Source organism: Sceloporus occidentalis, unplaced genomic scaffold (genome assembly GCF_023333645.1).
Source record: "Sceloporus occidentalis isolate IW3139 unplaced genomic scaffold, rSceOcc1.0.p SCAF_422, whole genome shotgun sequence".
Taxonomy (NCBI): domain Eukaryota; kingdom Metazoa; phylum Chordata; class Lepidosauria; order Squamata; family Phrynosomatidae; genus Sceloporus; species Sceloporus occidentalis.
The window spans coordinates 64,777-89,171 of NW_028317402.1; the positions used below are offsets into that span (position 1 = coordinate 64,777).

The 24,395-nt window shown below is 43.9% G+C and overlaps 1 protein-coding gene across 1 annotated transcript; it reads left to right on the forward strand.

Annotated features, from left to right (window-relative positions):
• The first annotated feature begins 1,145 nt into the window (after nt 1–1,145).
• On the forward strand, nt 1,146–20,515 carry LOC149272701 (tectonin beta-propeller repeat-containing protein 2-like). The gene is made up of 21 exons (XM_089506781.1): nt 1,146–1,173; nt 2,718–2,917; nt 3,219–3,347; nt 3,442–3,573; nt 3,677–3,834; nt 5,271–5,583; nt 5,939–6,068; nt 6,551–6,955; nt 7,169–7,992; nt 8,147–8,330; nt 9,359–9,532; nt 9,693–9,873; nt 10,113–10,254; nt 10,776–11,016; nt 11,155–11,244; nt 11,529–11,762; nt 16,980–17,128; nt 19,258–19,399; nt 19,675–19,824; nt 20,052–20,191; nt 20,498–20,515. Exons 1-21 carry the CDS (start codon nt 1,146–1,148, stop codon nt 20,513–20,515), a joined length of 4,164 nt encoding a protein of 1,387 aa, XP_089362907.1.
• The last annotated feature ends 3,880 nt before the right edge of the window (nt 20,516–24,395 follow it).

The following is a 24,395-nucleotide window of genomic DNA, read 5'->3' on the forward strand; positions in this document are numbered from 1 at the left end:
ACTCGCATCACCTATCTCTTGCTACATGAAATGAATGGCTGCAGGTTATAGTTCAGTACAGGAATCGCCGCCCGTGTGCCCGGTGCTTGCACATGTTGCGTGTGTTGCGGGGCAGCATCCTGCCAGTGGTGTGTGACAGGGCGGGCGCGGGGTTAATAACACGACCTGCGTGTGCCACTGAATTGAGCCGCCCTTACTGCAGCCACAGCCGGTCCCTGCCTCCGCAGCATCACCATCATCAATATTATTAGTATTATACCGCTATGTATAACTATAAAAGCACACCACGGCAACCGCTGCATCCGGATGGTGATTGGTTACAACTCACATCACTCTCAGCCAGCATGTCGTGTGTTGCCGGTTTATCAGCTGTTGAAGATGCTCAGTCCTGGCGTGTAATAGTCTGATATTCCCTTCTCTTGTTGCTTTTAATAATGATGATAATAATATAGTGAGGTCATATCCCACAGCTCAATAATAATATTTATTATTACATAGCACCATTGTATCCCACATCTCATTATTATTATTATTGTTGTATAGCGTCGTGATATATGCCACAGCTCTTTTATTATTATTATTATTATTATTGTTATATAGGGCCGTGGTATATGCCACAGCTCATTTATTTTTATTATTATTATTGTTATATAGGGCCGTGATATATGCCACAGCTCTTTTATTATTATTATTATTATTATTGTTATATAGCGTCGTGATATATGCCACAGCTCATTTATTTTTATTATTATTATTGTTATATAGGGCCGTGGTATATGCCACAGCTCATTTATTTTTATTATTATTATTGTTATATAGCGCCGTGATATATGCCACAGCTCTTTTATTATTATTATTGTTATTTATTATTATATAGCGCCATGATATATGCCACAGCTCTCCTAATGCGTGTTAGATTAACGTGGTGTGCATATAATGAATGCTTTTGCAGGCATTGTGAAGGCACACAGACCCCATTCTTTTCTTGGTGGTCTGCGGCACAATAGTTGTTTGTAATGTAAGCCGTAACACAATCCACAAAGCTGCTCTTTGTGTCGGCTTTACGTGGCTGCCGAACCGTTCTCCGGCCTCTAGGTTTTGTTCTCTGGGGTATTGAGAGGCTGTAAAGCAGATTAAACGCCACGATGTTCTGTGTCAGTACTGTAACAGCCGGTATGTGTTCTACAACTCCCATGAAGCTTGTGGATTATGCCGGTAAGTGGCCTTTGGCTGTGGCTGCCTCTACATTATAGGAGTTGTAGTTCTGTGATGGCTACAGGTTGACCTCCAGCGATGATCATTGCTCTAAAAAAGCACTTTTATGGTTTAATGGCCCAGATTTCAGTTTAAGAATGAATTTCCTTCTTATATAGAAATCACGGTTAATTATTTTTTGTTCTCAGCATCATCTTCCTAGGATTAACCCTTTCATATATAATGAAGTTTAATGCAACACTTTTTCAGTGTATGTGCAGGAGCTTCAACCTCTAATGCGCTGTATTTGTTTCCATGGTGACTACTCCACATTTAGATCTTTGCCTCAGACTTGCTTTATAAATAGGCTTATGGGGATTCTGTATGCTGAGCAGTTTTGTTGCAAAATTAAAGTAATGCAGTCACCATAGCAACCAATGTTTTCCCCCTGAGTGCCACTTTTCTTGCTTTGCACCTGAATCTTTCCATATACTTAACCTCCGAGGGGGTAATTCAGATACATGGAGGTTAAATATGATTTAGTGTTCTGATCACCATCATGTACCCCTCAAAACAAATCTATGTATACAAGGAAACTCGCTCCTCATCTTCATCGAGCGCACCTGGAGCGAAAAATACATCTCTTTATGGAAGATAACCCAATGATTTGTGCTTTTTCTAACCTCTAATCATTCTCCTAGTCCTCCCCGATACTTTGATCTGGAATTCCTCTACTGTTAGCTGAAAGAATAGGCTGTGTGGTTACCTGGACTATTAGAGGTGGTTGACTTGTTGCCGTGATTGCTCGAGTTTAACAGATGTGAAGAAGACCCTTTTGTCGGTGAAATGGAGCGTTTCACCCGATATGGCGATCGGTTCGGGGACCTGAAAGGGGTTCATCTGCTTAAAAACATGGACCTTCTATTTTGAGTAACAATAAACTCAGTAATGGATCGTAAGCTTGAAGGATCTGGACCTTCTTGTCTTTCTGTGCATGTCATGATGTGACCCTCAAATCGTGTTTCTGGCACTCTGCCCGCGCTCTGTAAATAAATGCATCGGTTTGTCTTATTCTGTGGATTCTCGTCTCGTCAGACCCCTTGAATATATGTATTGTATCAAGCGCTGCGTAAATTGTTGGCGCTATATAAATAAAAGATAATATTAATGCTACGCGCCGTTACATTTTCTGGGTTATTGCTGGAGGTCTTAATGGCGCCATCAGAAATCACAATCGATAAACCTGAGAGATGATCTATCATGGGGGGAAACCAGGTCAGCGGCTCCAAAATTGTGCCAAACTGTGGACTTCTTGGCTGGACTTTAACACCCTTTGAGCGCCTTGGACGTTTGTGTTTAGGAGAGAGTGGACTGATGAAGACCTGTACGGCTGCCTTGTGATTATGCAGACAGTCACGTTATTCTTCCTCTTTGTTTCTCAGATGACCCCGGGCTCCGGTGATGGAATAACGAGGCTTTATTGGCGGTGACAGAATCAAAAGCCATGGCTGCTCCCTCAGAAGCTGTGGTGTTTACGGAGTTCTGTCCTCTGTATTCCGTTCTCAATGCCATTCCCGTAAAGGTGCAGAAGGGGTTCCGCTCCATACTGGTCTACCTGACCGCGCTTGACGCCAATGGTGACTATATTGCAATCGGCAGCAGCGTCGGTATGCTCTACCTGTACTGCCGGCACACCAACCAGATGAAGAAATACAACCTGGAGGTAAGGAGCCAATACCCGGTGGACAAAGTGACGGCTCCCAACAATGGTGATCCCAGCAGCCGTCATGTCTTACTGGCCAATGCTACGCGTGTCTCAGAGATCCAGTAGGGTTCCTCGCTGTCTGGGCGTTGGAAGTTTAAGGACTAAAGCTGCCCCCAGGGTCAGTGTGCCATGCTTTCTATGTGAAGCACTCTCCCCGGACGCCTACCACATTTATTGTGGCCAGTGAGCTTTGAATTCATATGTTTTTGTGCGTGTAGTGTGATATTTAATCTACCTGCCGGCTTTCCCGTGTTGACAGGGAAAGATGGAGTCCATCTCTGTGGTGAAGCTTCTGAGCTGCTTTGATGACCTGGTAGCCGTGGGCACCGTATCGGGAAGGGTGGCCGTCTTCCAGTTGGTGTCCCCCTTACCCGGCAGAAACAAACAGGTTAGTGATTTTCACATAAATCATAGTAGGTTTGAACCGGGACTATTGTATTTTTTGGTTGTACATTTTACTATTTATGGTTTGATTTTTACAGTTAAGGAGATTTGATGTTCTTGGCAATCACAGGAGTGGCATCACAGCACTGGCATGGAGTCCCAATGGCATGAAACTGTTTTCTGGTGATGCCAGAGGAAAGATTATACAGTCTGATCTGGATTTCGACAAGGTGACGATGCTCATAATTATTATTTAGCACAAACAGTCTATTATACTACGGTTTATAGAGTGTTTGCATGTAGTCACCCCTTAAATGATGTCTGTGCCCACAGGGTTCCTGTAACCCCAGCCTTATACTTGAGGAGTTATCTTCTATAGTCCAGCTGGACTACAGTCAGAAGGTACTGCTGGTGTCAACCACCCAAAGATGTCTATTGTTTTACACAGAGGAAAAGTCCGTAAAGCAAGTTGGTAACCAGCCTAGGAAATCGTAAGGACGTTTTTTCTTTTCTTTTCTTTTTTTTATGGGGTAGAGGGATATGTTCTTGATATGACGTCCATTTATGAGCAATACTTGACATCGCAAGACAAACTGGAGCCAGATATCCTTTTGGACGTTCTACATGGAACTTGATGTTTAAATGTGGTGTTCCACTTACAAAAAAACCCCCAAAACATTAGTTGATCTCTTTAGAATGCTAGCCAAACACCTTCAAGAAACCTTCAAGCATTAAAATTGTATGATTCAGAGCAAGCTCGGCCCATCTTGGCAGACGACGCTTGATGGGTTTGCAGGGCACCAAGCAACCACCACCAACCCCAACCAGTCACCCCAAAACTCCCAGTGTAAACCACGCTGCCACCACCAAGAACTTTAACACCGGGCGTCTTAGGTTACCCAAAAACAATCAGACCGCGATTACTACACAATCCTCAAACTGATATCTATATAGTTATCCGGTTAGTAACGTGACGTATCTATATGTATACAAAAGGCTATCTCTAGGCTGAATTCGATTAGAGAACAAAGACAGAACTGATTAAAAATGTTTAATCTGAGTATAAAATGGGTCACAGTGCTGTTACATAAAAATGCATGTAAAAGGAGACACAGACTTAGATAGTACAAAACAGTGTAAAATAAAAGGGATAAAACAGAGTATCATACCATACTTCCTTGGAGCCTTGACGTGGTCTCTGTGATGGTAAAAACAGGCTCTTCCTCCATTACCAATTGCCCACCTTTTTATCCCCCCCCCCAAGACCGCCCTTTTCCTGTTACCTGAGCAAGGGGATGGGAGTAGGGGGTTCAGAACTATGACCTTCTGAAGGCGGGGTTATATCTTCTCAACTTTGGTCTGGGATCACAAAATATGTAATATGACGCCGGCCGAGCTTGGCATAATTATGACACCAGGATCATTATAATTCTCTGGTCCTAGCGATCATTTTCATACCAAACTCCACACCTGTATCAGTTGGCACAAGGGCGCGTTCGCATAACACTTGTTATGGTCATGCCTGCATGGCGTGTTTGGTCTCCCTGAGACCAGCACATCGCAGGCATAAGGATGCAATGTACGATAGGGCCCAAAAGTTATGTACCCATCATATTTTGGACATTATACATTTAATAATTTTACCCTGTGTCTATTGATACCCTGTCTCCACACCCCAGGGAGATGTAGCCAGGATGTCTGGCCCTTCACTCTTCGACAGGAATCCCTTCCAGTCCAAGGTGACAATACCCAGCATGGGGTAATCAAGTTTTATTTAGGGCTCTGGCTCCAAAAGGAAAGGTGTGAACAAATGTTACTGGACTTAGCCTCAAGTCCCTTAACCCATTCAGTGCCAAGCCCCAGTTACTCATGCCGTGGCATGACACTATGCAATTTATATTTATGTTGTTTCTCTTTAATCTTGCAGCAATGGTAGATATGGAGCATGTTTCATACCTGGGCTCTGCAAGCAAAGTGACCTTACGTTATTTGCCTCAAGACCAAGCCTGCGTCTCTGGAAGTCCGACGCTCATGGATCTGTCCACTCCACTTTTATTTTGAAAGATGTGCTGTCTCGAGAATTTGACTCTTTTGAGTTATACCCTCGTGCGGAGATTTCAAAGGATGGCAAATATACATTATCTGAGAAGCACCTCGGTCTGTTATCATGCTTCCTACATGATGGTTGGGTCCTGAGCTGGGATGAGTACAGCATCTATCTGATAGACACGCTCAACCAGGTACATGTTCCCAATTCAGTGAACAGTTAAAAAAAAAAAGTGCAGGAATAGGGCTGGAGTTTTAACTTTTACCAATGGGGAGCAGAAATAACCCAGCACCCCCCACTGTGTCACCAGAGAACATGGAGGACCAGCCTTGGTTGATGGTCCTAGATCTTTTCAAAGAACAGGTCCTCTGGCCTTTAGACATTTATCTCCTGCAGCTGTTTGTTTAAGGGGCTTTTCCACTTTGACGAATCATTAATTACAATGCCTAGTATGATATATGAGTAAACTTTCACGGATCTGATCGTTTTATTATGGACACCGGTCCAACCGGCGGAGCGCTTATCTGTACGTTCTTTTGTTTCCTCAGGCTGTTGTTGGAGGACTGGAGAGTGCTGGGGACATCGTGTCTGTAACATGTACAAACAATGAGATATTTCTCCTCAAGGGGGACAGAGAAATTATCCGAATCTCTGACATGCCTGAAGGCGTAGCATCTGGTTTGTTGGAATTTATCAAAACTTGTAGTGTCAATCTAGTTGTCCATTTCACAATTTTGATGTTTTGTGGAAGTGTAATTTCCCAGCATTGATGACAGAAAAGAACCAATTGCCCCACCTAGTCTTCATTTTTGGAATCGCTTTTTACTTTACTGTAGGATAGTTTTATGTACGTTACATCTTAAGTTTCCTTGAATATCTTTTCTGTTACTAGAACTTCCACTGGCTTCCCTCTCTGAAAAGTAAACCTTCAACGTTTAGTCCTATATGATCTGTACCCTACTAACACCAGGGATTTTAAGGATCCCGGTGGTCTTGGGCAAGTTGGCCAAAAAAAGATAGACCATTACTAATTGGGAAATAATTCTGGGAAAACCTATAGACGTAGGTTAATATGTTTAAAACGGCGAGAATGCATGGAAGAGGGAAGTAATTGGTTACTTTTCCCCAACTAAATGTTCTGTGTGTAATTCTTTGAATAGCTATTCTGCATAGCCCTTTCCGGGCACACACAGCCCTGTCTCCGGAGAACAGCAAAACTCAAAACGTGTCCGATAGAGAGCCCAAAACACCCGGTCAAACTATAAAAACGGAGAAGATCCAGATTTGTGACCTAGAAAACGAAGAGCTTGCTCCAGATGTACCCGGCGAGGCCAGAGCACGGAGTTGCTCTCTGCCCACGGAAGTAAAAAGCAGGAGCAGCTCCTTAAATTCAGTCGACAGCGGATTCAGTCTGACAGCCGGGGGACAGAATGCGTCTCCTAATAACGTGCCGAGAAAACACCAGCCGGCGTCGCAAAGATTTAGCATGATCAGCAACGAAGAGTTTGACCAGGAACTTATCGTGAAACCCATCAAAGTTAAAAAGAAGAAGAAGAAAAGACAAGGTAATTTCCGGGCAGATTCTGGCACTCAGCGGGATATTTGTTGGATGTTAGTAAGAGGTTAGGAGCACATTTTGTCTCCAAAAGTATAGTTGATTTAGAAGACACTACCCTGCAATTCACAACAATACAATGTTGTGACCTTGTAGGAGTGTTAACCGCGTAGCTAATTAATGGTGGTTTGTTTTTTCTCTTTGGCACATGCCCTGATATCAGAAAACGGACCCAAGAATTCTGATGTGGGATCAGTTGAGAGCACTCCAAGTGTAGACAGTCCTTATACCTTGAATTCTGACTTCTTTTCTACAACGCCCAGCATGCCGAGCAGCAGTATAGACCACCTGAGCTCCCATGAGAGCCTTCTTAGTGGGAACTACCAAGCTGTTGACGATGGCAGTATGGATGTCTTCAGTGCTGTTCCGCCTGTCGAGTCGCTTGCCCCTGCTCTGGAAGATGAAGGTGGTCATCTTAATGAAAGAGAGAAAGAATTGGTTGAAATAACCCAAAAAGCACGGGTTGCCACCAATACTGAAGACCAATATACCTCAGTGACCTCAAACCAACCACAGCCTGCTGGTAGTCTGGAGCATAACGAGTTGGAAAGCGTAGGTTCTCTGCTGGATCAGGACAACGGTTCATTCATGAATTTGCACGAGTTAAAGGACTGTATGAATAGTGAGGATCTGGAAGAGCGCGCTGGTGTGTGGGATACGGACCCTCTTTCTGCCACTGTTACAGATGAAGAGCAAAGAGGCTGTGAAATGCCATCCTCCAACATGACTTCCTACGCATTGTCAAGTTTTATTGGGGATGGCAGTCAAAGCATTTACATTCATTTAGCTGATTCTAAAGAAGCCACCGGAGGGCATAAAACTGAGCAGGCTGACCAAGATCACATGGGGGCGTCTAGCGATGAGGATGATATTTATGGTCATAGGTTTCCACACTCATCTTCAGATATTAGTGTAGCGGACATGGCCGTCTCCCAAGAAATGAATCGGTCCACCCAAGAAGAAAGCGCTCTAACCAAACCAGAGCAGGTAATGATGCTTTAAGGCATGTATGTGTTTAGTGTGTCAGACTCTGCGTACTGGTTTGGGTTTCTCCTGACTTTTCTGAGCAGTAGACTGGATTTAAACATGAATACGTAACTTTTGAACACTTGATATATTTGCCTTTTTTTTTTTTTGTTAGCTTGCAGAGAGTTGGATGGTTTACTCGGGACCTGCCAACGGCATTCTGAGTTTAGTTGTGTCGGAGAAGTATATATGGTGCCTGGATTATAAAGGATCGCTTTACTGCAGCGCTCTACCTGGTGCGGGGCTGTGGTGGCAGAAGTTTGAAGATTCTGTCCAGCAGGTGGCAGTGTCTCCCTCAGGTTAGATACCCCTGCTTACCAGTCATTGAACTTTCTGCAATGTCTTCAGGCTAACAGCATGTGCTTGTCTATACGTTATGATATCACACACACCTTTGAGTGAAACAGCTGTGATCAGGCCCGGACTGGGACAAAAAATAGGCCCGGGCATTTAAGCCCGAGCAGCCCATATTTATTTATTGTTAAAGCCCACCCTTCATGTACCATCTTTGCATTTACTCATTCACACAAATCATTAACACATTCATTAATGCAGTCTCACAAATCATTCAAGCAATTCATCCACACATGAATTCATTAATTGTCATACGCATTCACACAATTCATCCACACATCTATTCATTCATTCATTCTCATACGCATTCACACTACCCCCTCTCCCCATCTTATCTGCCCCTTCTCACTATGTTCCCCCTTTTCACTATGTACCCCCTCTCACTATCTATCCCCTCTCCCCATTTCTCACTATCTAACCCCCCTCTGCCCCTTCTCACTGCACCCCCCTCCCTCACCCTACTTACCTTGTTGCCGGAGCAAGCAGCAACTGCGGCTGGGCCCGCGGCAGGACCGGACTGACTGGGCCTATGCGGCCTCTACGGCCGCATTAACGCAGGGCATAAGGGGCACCTGCCCCTTAAGCCCGCCGCAACTGCGACCGGGTCCGCCACTCTAAGGGCCAGCCTTAGGGGTCTGCGGCCGCACAGGGCTTACATTAAAACATCGGGGGGTTTTTTAACTTTATTTAACATCCTCCATGTTAAATAAAGTTAACAAAAACTTTATTTAACATGGAGGATGTTAAATAAAGTAAAAAAAAAAAAACCCGATGTTTTAATTTAAACCCTGTTTAAATAACATTTAAATAATGTTAAAATGTTACTTTAACAAAAGTTTAAGTTTTTTGAGTTTTTCCCCCCAAATCTGACAGTACCTCTTTGATATGGCAAGTTCTGGGGCAACTCTACGTAGTAATAAACAGGTGCGGTTATTATAGTTTTTTATTTTACATATGCGTTCATTTTTTTTAGGGGCCCTTCTTTGGAAGGTGGAACAAAAGACGGACAAGGCTTTTGCTTGTGGAAAAGTAACAATCAAAGGGAAGCGGCACTGGTACGAAGCTCTTCCTCAAGCTTCATTCGTGGCGTTAAGTGATGACACCGCATGGATCATCAGAACGAATGGAGATCTGTATTTGCAAACCGGTACTTTACAATTACGATATATTTATGTATATGTCTGGGGGCAAAACCTTTTCATTGTTTCAGTGAAACTCGTTTCCTGGCTATGATAAAATTATATATGGTTTTCTACTAGCATTAGGCTAAAATGACTTTTTATGTGTATATATTTTTTTTCCCCTAGGTTTGAGTATTGACCGGCCTTGTGCCAGAGCTGTGAAAGTAGACTGCCCTTGCCCCTTATCCCAGATAACAGCCCGGAATAACGTTGTGTGGGCTCTTACCGAACAGCACGGGCTCTTGTACAGGGAAGGAGTGAGCAGCCTATCGCCCGAAGGGGAGGCTTGGAAATGTGATCTCATCAGGTATTTAATAAATAAATACTAATACTATGTGGCCCCCAACGTTTAATAATGGTATGGTCCAAATACTAAAAGAAAATATTGTCAGTTGCTCATGTAAACCTTAGAATACAATAATTTGTGATCTTCCTCAAAACGTACGTTTAAAAATATTGAGATTTTAACCAAATCTGTAAATTGCCGTGTCGGATGCCGCATTTCTTGGAGTTGTCATTCAGAGGTATATACACGGTTTCTTGCAGCGAGCGGCAGGCTCTGGAGCCGGTGTGCGTGACACTCGGTGACCAGGATACGGTGTGGACGCTGGATGCCGGGGGTAACTTATGGTTCCGGACTGGGGTGACTCCAAAGAGGCCACAAGGGGAAGACGATCATTGGTGGCAAGTAGGCATTTCTGTCAGCTTCTTGTTATTGTGTGAGAAACCTATACTTTTTGGTAAATAATGTGTAGAATATTGGACTTCCTGAACCAAATGATATGTATTGAAGAATTGTGCTGGGTGACGCAAATCCGTCTCGGCAGAGAACGTAGGGAGACATTGAGAGCAACAACAGATTTTGTTTCCGAATGAAAAAAAACCTCTCTGAATTTCATCTGAAATAAAAGGACAGGAAGCAAAATGAATAGTTTTTGTCTAGTAAGTAAAATAGTATAGGGTCCCATTCCACTTCTCGTTTGTGTTAAATCCCCCCTATAAGCAGGAGGACTCATTTCACTTCAACCCGCATCAACACTTAATGCCCCATACATATGAGTGGTAGATCTTCTACGTGGCAGGAGGAGGACATTGACCTATAACGTAAACAAGCTGAAAAAGTTGAGAGCTGTCACTGTTTTGGTGGATTTTAGGGTTCCTTTATAATTTGGATATGCTTCAGTTATTTATACCGTCTGTTTCTTGCAGGTCAGCATCACGGATTACGTTGTTTTCGACCATTACACCCTGTTTCAAACCTTAATCCAGGCTACGCAGTCCGTGGCCAACGTGGCGCAGGCTCCCGTTGAGAAAGTAGCAGACAAACTCCGAATGACGTTCTGGTCTCAGCAGTCGCAGTGCCAGCCCAGCTTACTGGGAGTCAACAGCAGCGGGGTGTGGATCACCTCGGGTAAAAACGAGTTTCATGTGGCCAAAGGCAGCCTAGTAGGTGAGTGTTTACTTACTTTATAAGCGCTGGATCTTGCTCTAGAAAGCTCCTGGGGCAAACGATGGAACCCTTTCCCCATTCCTGTATTCAAGCTCTGTCAACAAATGGCTACTTATGCTTCTAACTCCTTTGCTGTAGGTACTTACTGGCATAATATTGTGCCACGCGGCACTGCCTCTACCACCAAATGGGCCAGTGTATCAGCTTCTGCCTCACCCACCAAAGAAGGTGCGTAAAACCATACTATTCTGCCCAGATTCATGAGATCGCTGCGGAACTGGATACGACGTCCACTTAAAATAGGTGTGGATGTAAGAAATCTAAATTTGGTCATTGTGATTGTTAACGGAAGAGTCAAAGTATAATTTCACAGTAAGAACTTTAATAAACTTAATGAAATTGTTGTCTGGGAGGTTCTACATAGCGTCATGTTTTCTAATATAGAGTGATAGTGGTTATTGAATTGTGTTGTTTATGGTAATGTGGTGGGTTTTGTGTTTTGTTTTTTTTAGGAAATGTCCTCTGGATTTGTCAAAGTAGAAAGGATCTGTTTTGTTTGAGCGATCTGAACCCTCCGTTTAGACCATCGACCGTCCAGCTGCCTCCGGAGACCGAGGTGGTCCATTTGTCTGCCTGCGCTGATGCGTTGTGGGCGCTTGATAACCAGGGAGGGGTGTTCATCAGAACTCTATCCAAAACATGTCCGACGGGGATGCATTGGACAAAGCTGGACCTCTCACAGCTCGGTAAGTGTAACTTAATTTGGGTTTATTTACGTCCTAACTACTTACATTACATTAAAATGTAAAAGGTGAGACGTCTGCCAAATCTGGAAAGCTTGTTCCTTGGAGAGAACGATGCAAACCTTTTCATATTTTCCTGTAAGAACAGATTTCATTCCCAAATGTCAGGGCAAGGAAATGAATACCTTTTTGGGGGTATTTTTCTCCAGCTTCCCTAATCTTGTATCAATCAGCAAAGTAAAAACGGGAAGTTCTGTGTCTTTTATCCAAGCAAAATCCAACACGGTTGATATACATATGCATTTTTATATGGCATTTTACTGCTGAAGGCAATCTTTGGTTATTGGAGTTAAAAAAAATGAGACTGCAGTCTTTTTTCCTCTCCCAGCTGCCTCTATCAAAAGCAGGAAGCATACCTTTAGTATACCTTAGTATGATTCTTACACATGATCAGTAGAACTTCCATTCTTGCCAATGGGAGCCGGGTTCCTATGGACATGTTAGGTGGTGGTGGTAGCCGGTAACACATATGGGGCCTGCGGCTGGTTGTTGCACTTTGTATAGAAGTTGCCATGTCGTGTCTTGAATATTTGTCATAACGTAGATAAGCGTCACGGATGCCAAGATTCCAATGCAGTCTTCACCGAGGGATCACGGTTAACAAAACTTTGCTAGTGACAGAGGGGCTCAGTAAAAGAACAACGCAGAAGACCATTCAGAGTCCCATAGGCTTTTGTGACCTCTGGGCTCTTTCCTTCTTCACTTATAGCGATATTCCTTATTATCTATGACATGCCGCTAGGTTTTTAAGTTTGCCCATCTGTGTAATGTACACGGGCTGGCGTTGGTCACATCAAACCGCCCCTGCTTTTTCCTTGCCTTCAAGGTTTTTATGGTGCAGGCATACATAGCCGTAATGCACCAGCCGATGATTTTGACGGCGCCGACACAGTGTAATATTTTAGTTGCTTCTGGCGTTTTCAGGTGGTCACAAGATCTGACTTTTCACTAAATAATGATCCCGTTGGACGTCACGCTATCCGTGCGATGCGAGGATGGTATGCGATTTCAAAAGAATAGCTATATGGGCATTGGATAATTATTGAACAGACGGTATGGTAATCTTATTTTATGTACGTCGATGGAAGATGTTTTTCTTAAAAAGAATCCCCCGCTGTGATAGATTGGCTGGATGTCTCGGCGAAGACGGAGTCAGCAGTTATTACGCAGAGCATTTCAAGTTCACTAAACTCGTATTACCGGTGGCGGGATCATTCCGCGCGTGCTAGTGCTCGGCTTAGCTGGAACGACATGTCCTGGTCCTAAATTAAGCTTGGTTTTAAATGTTGCAGGTGCGTGTTTGGTTTCTTCTGGAAACATTCTGCTCTGCGCTTTGCAAGCGATGTTTAACAACATTCGCTCGTTTCTGAAAAATCTGCGTTCCGTTTTTGGGCCGCACAATGGAATCGCTGATGACGTAACTTTACGTCCCGGAATAAAAACACATATAGAGGGCTTGCTTGTAAAAATGTATTTATTTTTTTTTTTGAGTCCCATTGAAATAACTGGCGTGATTTCTGATCATGCGCACGGGGCGGTCTCTTTAGACCTCCTGGTGCTCTCGCACGAGGCGGCGCTTGCGGAGGCTGGAGGTAAATACGCAGCATTCGACGGCTGAAGCCCCCTTTATGAAGAGCGGAGGAGCCACGAGTTTATCTTTAATCACCGAGGCGTCACGGATCCAAACATTAGTAAATGTTTAGTAACAAAGGAGCCTTTTCCTAAACCCTGAGAAGTCGTCTCCGCAGCCTTTACAGCTTGGTATAGAAAGCAGGTAGCTGCCGGGCTAGACATCCCCTGGAAAATATTTAAAGCCCAGCGATAGATCGCCTCGCAAAATTTACTTAAGTCTCCCCCCAGCGCAAGCGTGACGAGAGGAGGGACTCCGATTCTAGAGACTTTGCCATATTTAATTATTATTATTTTATTGTTTTATATAGCGCCATCATATTCCACAGCGCTGTACAATGGGTAGACAGGATATAATAACAATAATAAAACATAAAGATCTGACCGGTAAGGAGGGACCTGCTCATACGAGATTATTTTTTATTTTAAAGCCACCCACAATCTGTTGGGGGCCAGATGAGAAATTATATTATGATCCTGCGAAGGGTTAAAAAAGGCATTTGTAGCGACGTTCGCTTTTCCTCGCTGGCTGTCGCTACTGCCCGCCGTAGGCAAGGGTTAATTTTCCAAACGCCCAATATTTGTTGAGCGCTCGCTAGCTGTATCAGTAAAATGACATTTATGTAAGGTTACACGACCCGTATCAGAGCTTCCAAATTTAGCACCGGTGCCCTTTTCATTCCAAACTGACGGCCGGCGGCGTTTTTTTTTCTCTTCTAATAAACAGGTAAGAATAGCGCCGATGCTGGCGAGAACCTGCCGGAGGGTACATCTCTGGATATTATTTGATTCGGGGGGGTTATTTCTAAACGTTGTGTTTGGTGAATGTCACGCTGAGATGTTTGTTTTTTTACGGAGGCTCGGCTATGTGAGCGATACGAGACGCCGCTCGGCGGGCCCGTGACGCTCGGCGGCTACGACACATTTCAACAGCTGCGGCCTCATGTGACAGTCAGCGATATCCTACCCTGTCACCGAATGCCGCGGGCTGGAAAGTCGCGCTCGAGGGCTGGAGTGTTTGTTTTGGGGCTGATGGTTTTAAAAAGCAATGCTTAGAGGGCAACCCAAAATCCATGTGTAATTTAATAAAACAAGGGCTATGTAGTTAATAATACAGGTTGCCAGGCCTTGCTAAACCACGGATATAAAGTTTCCACTGGTTGCTAAGGTGATTGCACTACTATATTCCAGGATTCCTCTTTAAATGTAACTCCAGTTGAAAAGTTACTAAATACGGAATAATCCTCATGAACCTCTTTCTCTGCACACTGAGCCCTTTTATTAAAAATCGTTGCAGTCGTATGCAGGACGGCGCGGATCATAAACATTAGATACATTTCTAACTACTTTTATTCTCCGTAAATCTGCCGGGGGAGGCAGAACGTTGTATCCGTCGTTAGATGGCCGGCGCCTGCACTATGTGTGTTGTGCGCGCAGCGCTGTACCGTGCCGTGTGAGGGGCCAGAAACAGGATCCTGGATATAGGCCGCTGAGAAATGTGTATACTGTCACCCGCCGAGTAATCCGCTGCCGGCTGGGTCCCGTCACCACATTTGTGGAGCGAGGGCTGCCGGCTGCTGTCAGCGAGTGCTGTTTCCAGACGTTTAAAGGGCAAATTCTGTACGAGAGTAAAACCAGATGTCGGCAAATTGCCGCCTCCTTCTTCATCCAGTACAGTTCTGTGAATTATTTCTTGATAGGTGTAAAGCGTTCTTTGTGTGTAATTGTTGGCTCGTGTCGACCTAATTCTTTTATATGTCCGGTTTATTTTTTTTTTCACCTTGCCCTTTGCTGTACCTTTGAATATTTTTAATGCCAAAGGTTTGTGACATAACCTTTGAAGGGTTAATTATAGCTCATTCTGTGTCCTCCAGTACCATACGATGACAAGCTGGCTGCTGGCACACTTCTTCCAGGCTCTGGTTATGGCCGCATGGATCGTCTGATGTCTCCAGTGGAAGTGGGCAGCGTGGGTCTGTTATGACACCCACCTGGCGGCACACACTGCCCGTCCTGGCTCTGAACTGGGCACACGCGGTCGTTTCTACCACCTCCGAGCTCTCGCTCCCAGGAACACTGCGTTAGATACTCCATAGCCTTAATGTAGAATATCTCTTGGGTTTTTGCATAAATAAGGGTGATTACACAAGCGTTGTGAAGTATATCTGATTGTTTGCATTCCTACTATTTATTGGCCACAGGTTTATTTCTGTAGGAAAGCTTCCTGGAGTTTTTCCACCCCTTTGGTTCCTCCACACACCTGTTGTGTGGACATTAGTAGTGTGACATATGTTGTAAAGTGGGAACACCTGCTTTGGATCCTTCTTAGTCTCCGTCTTCCTGTAGGTTTGTGGACCAACTCAGTTAGCGGATCACAATCTAGATCTAAGCAGTTGCTATTTATATATATTGTTTACAATTGTTTATGCTTTTTTGTCTTTCTTTTTAGTCTTGTTTATTTCTTGTGAAGACTTTAAACTGTCTGACTTATTGTGGCCACGGCAACATTGTATCTGTTGAAAAAAAGGCATTTTAATGCAAATTCAGGTAGATTGCGTAGCGATAGAATTCCAAGCCAGTCCGTTCTAAGCAACATCCCGACCCCCCTCGGCACGCCTAGCTGTAGTCAAACCGGAGCGGGCTCGTTACTGGTGGTACGGCGTGATAAGAGCGCGAGATCCCTCCAACCACGACCGCCATGTCTCCGAGAGTCTCATCCGGCGTAAGCGTGTTGTGTCAGAGAGATCTGGGTCGTCACGGTGGCCCCATCGATGGCAAAGGATTGGAAAAACACTCACAGTGCTAGGACTGAGCATTCCCGGCCATGATATATCTGCAGCCCTGGGATCCTTTACTGTAGTATTCGGTAGTGGGAGACGTGGTTCCCTGACGTTACTGATGACTTTGATGATATCTTCTTTCCGTCTAAGTGGTCCTTGTTTCGTGTATAAAATTCTGCTTAACTCTGGAGGGATGGGATACACTTTGATCTGTCTGGTGGGCTGCCCATATGTCCATGCCCATGGTCCTCCCTGGTCTGTTGCCCAATTCTGTGCATCTAGTGCACGTCCTATGGTGGGTCAAGCCGTGTTGGTGGATCTGTGTATCTGTAGCGTGGATGGAAGTTCCAGGTCTCTACTCAAGGCACAAAGTGATAAAGCGGAGAGATTGTGTCTGTGTCCAGTCCCATTGCCATAAATACCCAAGTGGTAAAAATATCTTGTTCCCTTTCTGTGCCAGAGAGGCGCGCGGTGCGTGGGTCATCCCTTCGCCATGAAGACCATGGAGAAATCTCCAACAAAGCTGAGCGTTATTTGTTCCAGCTTCTTCTATCACGGATTCTTGATGTATTCGTTCCACGGTATCCGTGCGGTTTCTGTGAGCTCGTGATTCTTTGTACTCACACTTGGATGTTTTAATGATATTCCACATGCTCGGATCCGAGTAAAGATGTCTGTTGTACCGAAAGCGCCCGTGTCCCAGAAACTGCATGAGGTTGACCCTAATTGACGATCCTTTTCTGTGTGGCAGGCTCTGTGAGACTATGCAGCTTGTCGTGTGGAAACCAGCATATCTGGGCTTGTGACACTAGTGGAGTGGTTTACTTCCGAGTGGGAACACAGCCTCTGAACCCAAGTATGATGCTGCCGGCGTGGATCATGATTGAGCCCCCCATTCAGGTAAAACTAGCAGGCAAGTAGTATGTAACATAACAATTTGACTTACAGAGACAAAAGGTGAGGAGGGCCCTGATCAAAGGAGCTTACAATCTAGGGTTGTTGCAGGTATCCTTCGGAATGCAGCTGGGCCGCCAAACCCTCCGGTGGGCTAGGAGGCGTAAGACCCCTCTATAGCAATACTGTGTACTATTCTGATGATACAGATATAAAAGCCGTTGCAAATGCAAATTAGCAGAGTGATATAACAGGGTACGAATCGCACATTACACTAATGTAATTCTGTACGGCAACATACAGCGGCCCCCGCTACAATACTGAGGGGCAGATAATCTTCCTGGGCTATTAGGACACCCAGTGGGCCGGCTACGAGAGAGAGAGGTCACTGATCTCCCCGTCCGGCTCGTTTACATTGTGGAAGACCGTGCCATGTCGGCACAGACTCCATAGGTTGCGCATGAGGATGTCGGCTTCGCATGAGGAGGTGGCTGGGAGATCAGCCCCGGGTCAGGTCTAGAACAGCGTCAAAGGTAAATACGCCTGTGTCCATCCATGTATAATGATACAGTCACATATCTCTGCACCTCCGATCCATGTCTGCGCAATGTGACCTATTTAATACGTCGCTTTGTTTATATTTGCATGGCAAGTAAGGCTCGTTTCCAGTTTGCCGGCAAAGAGAGACTGTTGTGGCTTTATACCAGCTGCACTATTGCAAACACAGCCTCCATGGGAGCGCCGGGGATCGTTTTACTGTGATTCCTGCTACCGGGTTGCTATGCTGGTTACCGCGACTGTTCTGCGGGGGTTAAACAATACGAGAAGAAGTGTATTCTAGACGCATATAGTAAAGCAACAAAATCAGTTGTCTAACCACCTGCAAATGCAGCGGTACCTCGATTTATTTAAACGTTGATTGTTTGTTTTGTTTTTTTATTTTGTTTTGTTTTATGACGTCAGATTTTTTTGTTACACGTGTTGCAAGCTAGTTACGCAATATTAATGTTAGGGAAAATGTATCATTTTATTTACCGTATTTGCCTGATCATAAGGTTTTTTTCAGAGCAAATGCTTATAAATGTCTTATAATCGGGGTCGTCTTATAATCAGACCTCAAATAGGTCTGACTATGAGACTAAGATCCAGATCCCCCGCAGCGCTGCAGGGGACCTAGATCCTCCTGTTCCCCCCCCCCCCCCCAGTCGTTCTGGGCTCACAATGTCCGGCCATTTGTACGCTGTCGGTAGCTTCAACGTTCACCTAAACCCTCAGGTGACATCGCATAACCTCCCTGGGAACAAGAACATTGCCGCTCGGCACGCCAGGATTCCTGCCGGGTGACTCAGTGGATCCGTCCTAATAGTCTCGTGATGTCACTCGGGAATTTGCCGGAGTACAATGAGGACATAATCGCGTCCCGGTTATTCTGGGCCTCGTCGGATTTAAATAGAGTGCTTGTTTTGCAGAGAGACGCTGTTGTGTTAGAAGGCATGTCTCTGGCACATCTTATACCGCCAGATGAGCCAACGGCTCGGCAACTTGGCCGCTTCCCTGAAACGTCCTTATTTGCTGCCGTTTTAAAACACGGTTTTCCATTAAAAATCTGTTTCGGGTGAATCGTCTACAATTTGAGCAAACGGGGAATGCATAGCTCAGGAAGACATTAATATCTTTTTAACGTCTTACATATTTATAAATATATATTTTTTTTAACTCAAATTTCTTGTTTCCGCGGCTCCTCGAATTCCTTGCTTACGCCAGTTTTATTGATCTGTGTGTATGTATCCCGTCCAGGCTCCTAGGGATGACAATTAACCCTGCGTAAGCACACACCTATATAAATATATATATATGCATGCACATACATATAGTTTGAATACATAAAATATACGAAATATAAAATCTCTGCCAATATGTGTGCTGTTTGGTATTTTATTACCTCTCCTGGCAGAGACGGGACCCCCGATAATGCATCGTTAACAAACTGGGTATTGACTCTCCAATATTAGTATTGATGAATCCAGGATCCAGAGTGCTTTTGGCCGTGTGGATCTAACGTGCTTTCCGACGTCTGCGGATGATCTATTCCCTGTCCTCGGTTACAGTAATTCACCGGGATCCTGTGTTTCTAGCCTGTAGGAATCAGCCTGGTCAGCGTGTATTCCAGCCCCACCGACAGCATGCTCTGGACCCTCGACAACAAGTGTAACGTTTACGTGAGGATTGGAATTACCGACGAGATGCCCGTTGGAATTGATTGGGAACATGTGCCCGGTGAGTTGGACAAATCTAGGTTTCATTTAGGAGCCACACGAGGTTAAGCTGGAAAAGGATTGATTTATAGAGCCCCGTCTGAAATAGAACACATTCTGAGCTATATCTACCTGGCTTTGGGGTATTTAACCCCTCCGCTGCCAGCTCCACTGGTTATATTATTTAGTCTTGCCCCAGTTTTTAACCCTGAATGTGACAGATTACGGGTAATAGGCACATATTCTCGTCAGAACTATGTGTAAACCTCCGATATCGTAATTCTTCTCTCCGTTCAGGGTTGCAGGCGTGTCAGCTGGCGGTGAGCGCCAGAACAGTGTGGGCTCGCTGTCCAAGCGGAGACATCGCGCGGCGCTACGGGGTCACCGAAAAGAACGCGGCCGGAGACTACTGGAAAAAGATTCCCGGAAACATGGCTTGGTTAACAGGTGCGTCGTTTATAGTCTGGACCAAATGCACACGGCCATCTTCTGTAAAGGGCCATTCTAGGTTGACTAGATGGGATAAATGATTCTTTTCTGCCATCACATTCAGTTTTCAGTATCTTTTTTGTGTCGGTAAGTTTTGGGGTGATAACTGTGGTTATAGCTGCTTTTCCCTCCGATTTTATGACGCCCAGTGCATGGCTCGTTGCCATCTTGTTTCTTTCTTCCAGCGACCCCTCTGGATGAGCTCTGGGCGGTGGGTACCACCGGGGGTCTTCTTCAGCGACTCACGAAGACCTACAGCCACTGCCCAAACCCCCCGAAAAACGACGCTGTTTTAATCAATTCCGATTTCGAAGATGAGTGGGAGGTAATCTGACGCAATGCCGCGGAACATGGCTGCTGTTACGTGTTTGCTGCTAAAAGTCTGTATTGTCCTAATTTAACATATTATACGGAATATCAAAGCACTTTGCCCGGTCCAGGGGGGGTTCCACGTTGCTGTATACGTGACAGGGACTCAAGACGCTGTATTTAGGTTTTTAGATCTGTGATCCAAGCATGAAAACCTCATATCGCAACCATACAGACCCCATACACTGCATGAGCTATAACAACTGGAACTATCTCAGAGCACTGGTTTGTTTTTTTTTCTGGTTTTTTTTCCTCATTGAAGGCTCTAGAACGCATCTAGAACCTAATTAGCATCTTAAATTGGGTGCAAGACATATCTGTTCCATGTTATGGTGTAGTTCCTTAAAATAACTAAACTTGATATCTCCGTCTCAAAAGGTTTGTTTATTTGTAGCATGAGCTGGTAGCTCTTAAAAGGGACGCCACCGTTTTTATTATTATTATTAAAATGATGTCATTGACATTTTATCACGCCTTATTAAAAAAAAAAAATAATTAGAAAAACAAAGATCCTTGGGGGGTCCGTGAGAAAAGACCGCGACTCCTGGTTTAGTGAATAAACCCCTACAAGATTTCTTAGGCATGACGGAGCCACGTGTCGACTAAAGCAGATATTACACTTGTCTTATCCTAGGGTTCTATAGTTGCCAATACAACCTTGCTTATATTCCACATTTCCACTGGGGCCTTTTTTATGTAAATACTCACTTTATTCATCTTTCTCGTGCTTTTGGAAATCACAATGGTGTCTTTCCGACTTTTCCGAGCACTTTTGGACCTGTGACCTTTGTGCTTTGCAAATCTCTTTTTCTGCCGGATGAGAAGGGATCTTTTTGCGGATTTTCGCCACTGTAAGGGTTAAGGGTCGGCTAATTATGTGCAGATATGTAGTAAAATCTGTTATTATGCATATGATATTTTTTGTATCACAGTTTACTGTAATTTATGTGGAAGCTGTATTAACCGAGCGGTTTTAATGCTAATTTATTCTTTAGAACCCGTTTAGCTTTAATCATTTCTACAGTTTTCTTATTGTTAAAATAAAATAATAATAAAAAATAAAAATAATAATTATTTGGCACCGTGTGCTTCTTTCCATATGTAATATATGTTTCTGTCTGTATTTCAATGAGCTTTTATTGAGGAAAAGTGCATAAGGTAAAATATAAGACAACCTGAAAGGAACGGATTTCCAATAAAGGCGGTGTTTGGGGGCAAAAAAAGTCAAAATAATATATTGGGGGGGGGTCTTACTCTTTGGGACACCCCATCCTAACTTTCAATGTCCCAGATCAATTATGATTTATTGATTTGCAACAAAGTACGCTGGGATTCATATTACATGGTCAGATATTCATCAATAGCCCCCCCCCCGAGCCTGCCCTGGAGGTAACACAGAGATTTCCCCCACATGCATCAGCACGGGGGGACCATGCGGCGATCGTATGCATTAAAGGGCTTGTGTTGGCTTGACTGTCCCTTTAACACCGCAATCCCTTGGTATGTACGGGGGGGGGGGGGGGGGGAACGCTTTTATCACGTCTAAAGGCCAAAGGTCTGACGCTTGTTTAAGATACCAGGATCATATTAAGTTCCTCCATGCTTGCGGTCACTAGGTTCACACACACATACACACACACACACTCACACACACACACACTCTCACACACACACACACACACATATGCTTACAGTGCTTTCTGGGAGAGCCCCCATGTAACCGGGGGGGGGGGGGGGGGGGCTGTGTACACGGTAGCTTTGTTTGCCTTGTGAATAAATGCCAGACAGGAGTTAACGAGGAATAAGCCGAGACGTCACCTTTTCTTAGGGCTGCACCATTTAGTTAAATGCCTACATTCAATTTTCTTACCAAAAAAATCCCAATATTTCAAATGCTTTTGCTAATTCCAGAAATCACTCTCACGCCTCCTGTCATTTCGTTTATCCTTTGATTAAAATGAAGTATAAGGTGCTGGCAGAGATCTGGTGAACGGGCATTTATCTGATTCGGGGGGTATATTTAATACTTTGATTAGTTCATAAATCATTAGAGACAATCATGTTTAAATGTTTCTATCATATCCTCTCTCTCTTCTCGCCTCGAGGCCGTACCTGCGAGGATCCCTTAGTCTGTCCTGCGAGCCGCTTGCCGTTTTAGTAGCCCTCTTCTGAACTCCCTTCTATAAAGCAATATCGGTCTGGATACGGGGTCTCTAGAACTGTACACCATGTTAATCTGAACCGGCTATGATGGATCGCATGTATGGAGTCATTTAATATATAAAATGAAAAGAAGTTCGAGCTTTTATAACAATGTCCTGCTGTGCAGCGCTACGGAATACGATGGCGCTATATGAAACAATACATCATAATAATAATAATAAGCATTTGACAGGGGGAAAAGATTCCAGGGTAACCTAAATAAAGAGCTTTAGGCTATTAGATTAAGTAAACGATAAGGAGCGTACGCGGATATGTTATTATTTATTTTAATTTTATTATTATCTCCCCCCCCCCCCCCATATGACTTTCCCTTTATAGAGCTATACGGAGTTATTTTTCAGTAGGTAAGATACAGGCGCTTGAAACAGAAGAAGAAATACAAACAAACATGAACTGGCCGTGTTAACTCAAGGCTGCATCTGCTGCAGTGTTTCCCCATAGATCTATCTCCCTGCACCAGCTGCAGCGCAGCAGAGTGTGTTACGTCAATGAGCCGGGGACACATTCATTCGCACACGCTTAATGATTCTCTTTCCAAGTATACGGAATCCAGGAGTGTAACATTGCACAAGATTGCATAAAAAGGCTGGTTAGAATGAGAAAGTTCGCGATAAAAACAACTACCGCTTCTGCTGGAAAGCTATTCCAGTTATCTACTACCCTTCTAGTGAAGTATAGCTTCACCTTCTCGTTTCAGACTAATCTTCTATCCTAATATTTCTCCTCTTGTGAAATATACTTCCCTCTTGTACTTCGTTGAATTCTTTTTATTACGTTTTTTTTTTTTTATATATTTTTATATATTTTGATGCTTTATGACATTTGCTTAATTAATAAATATTTTAAAAACAGCCAAAGTCAGTAAAACTTGGTCATCTCTATAAATGAAGGAAAGGTGCAATAAGGCATCAGCTCTTTAAGTGCCAAAAAACTCTGGGGGGGGCTATAATATTACAAACATCTTGCGTTACACGGGGAGACGTTGAGGATGGAACCACGTTGCCTGATTCAGCATGAATGAATACAGTCTACCCTTATTAATTGTGCATTGTGCAGGGCCAGCTCATTTAAAATGCTAAAGAGGGTTCGCTCACCTAACATAACTTCTTCGCTTTAACAATAAGGGCCAACTTGCCGCGAGAAACCTGCCGGGGATGGCCGCTCGGCGCACGGTGTAGTATGCACGTGAAAGAATGTTGACGTTTTTGCAATATCTGCCCCGAAAATGCTCTTTTAAGATATTTTTCACGGCTGAGCCTCTATCGTCACTATAAAGATCACTCTTTTGGACTATTTGCTCGCATCTCCCAGATCCGCCGCGATGAGAAACGCTTCGGGGTAATCCTGAAGAACACGTCGCCGCACAAACGCCTCTTTTCATATTCATCGATTATTTTTTTTTATTAACTATTAAAATATATGTTTATTGCGGTAAACAGAATCTGCATCTTCCTGTAAAGTGCTTCTCAGTAAATTGCGTATTAGATTATTAGATGTCCTTTTTATACATATAATAATATATACATAAATAAATATATATATATATATACAAATATATATAATATATATATTTATATATGTAAATATCCGGAGAACGAGTGAAATGTGCGCCATCTTTGATTCTTTGGTACTTATTTTTCTTTATTCAATTCAACTTTATTCAACTGTAAACTCTCCATCAAATAATTGATATAGGAAATATATAATATTAAATACCATATAATATTAAAATCCTCCGCCCCCCCCATGGTGAAGATATCTGGGAGACCTCTCGTGAAACAGAATTTGATGGCAGTTAAGAACCTTTTGGTCCATTTAGTCTGCCCATTTTTCCTGATGTATCGCTAGGGGCTTAGTCCTTGGACTTGCCTTGGGTTCAGGAGACATATGTTTGTCCCATGCATGTCTAAATTCCCTCACTGTATTACCTCTTCTGA

What these genes read in the sequence shown, in the direction of transcription:
- LOC149272701 (XM_089506781.1), top strand. Translation starts at nt 1,146, where the DNA reads ATGTTCTGTGTCAGTACTGTAACAGCCG. An exon ending in TGGAAATGTGATCTCATCAG is followed by an intron (nt 9,874 to 10,112) that starts GTATTTAATAAA and finishes GGTTTCTTGCAG; the next exon opens with CGAGCGGCAGGCTCTGGAGC. An exon ending in AAACATGGCTTGGTTAACAG is followed by an intron (nt 19,825 to 20,051) that starts GTGCGTCGTTTA and finishes TCTTTCTTCCAG; the next exon opens with CGACCCCTCTGGATGAGCTC.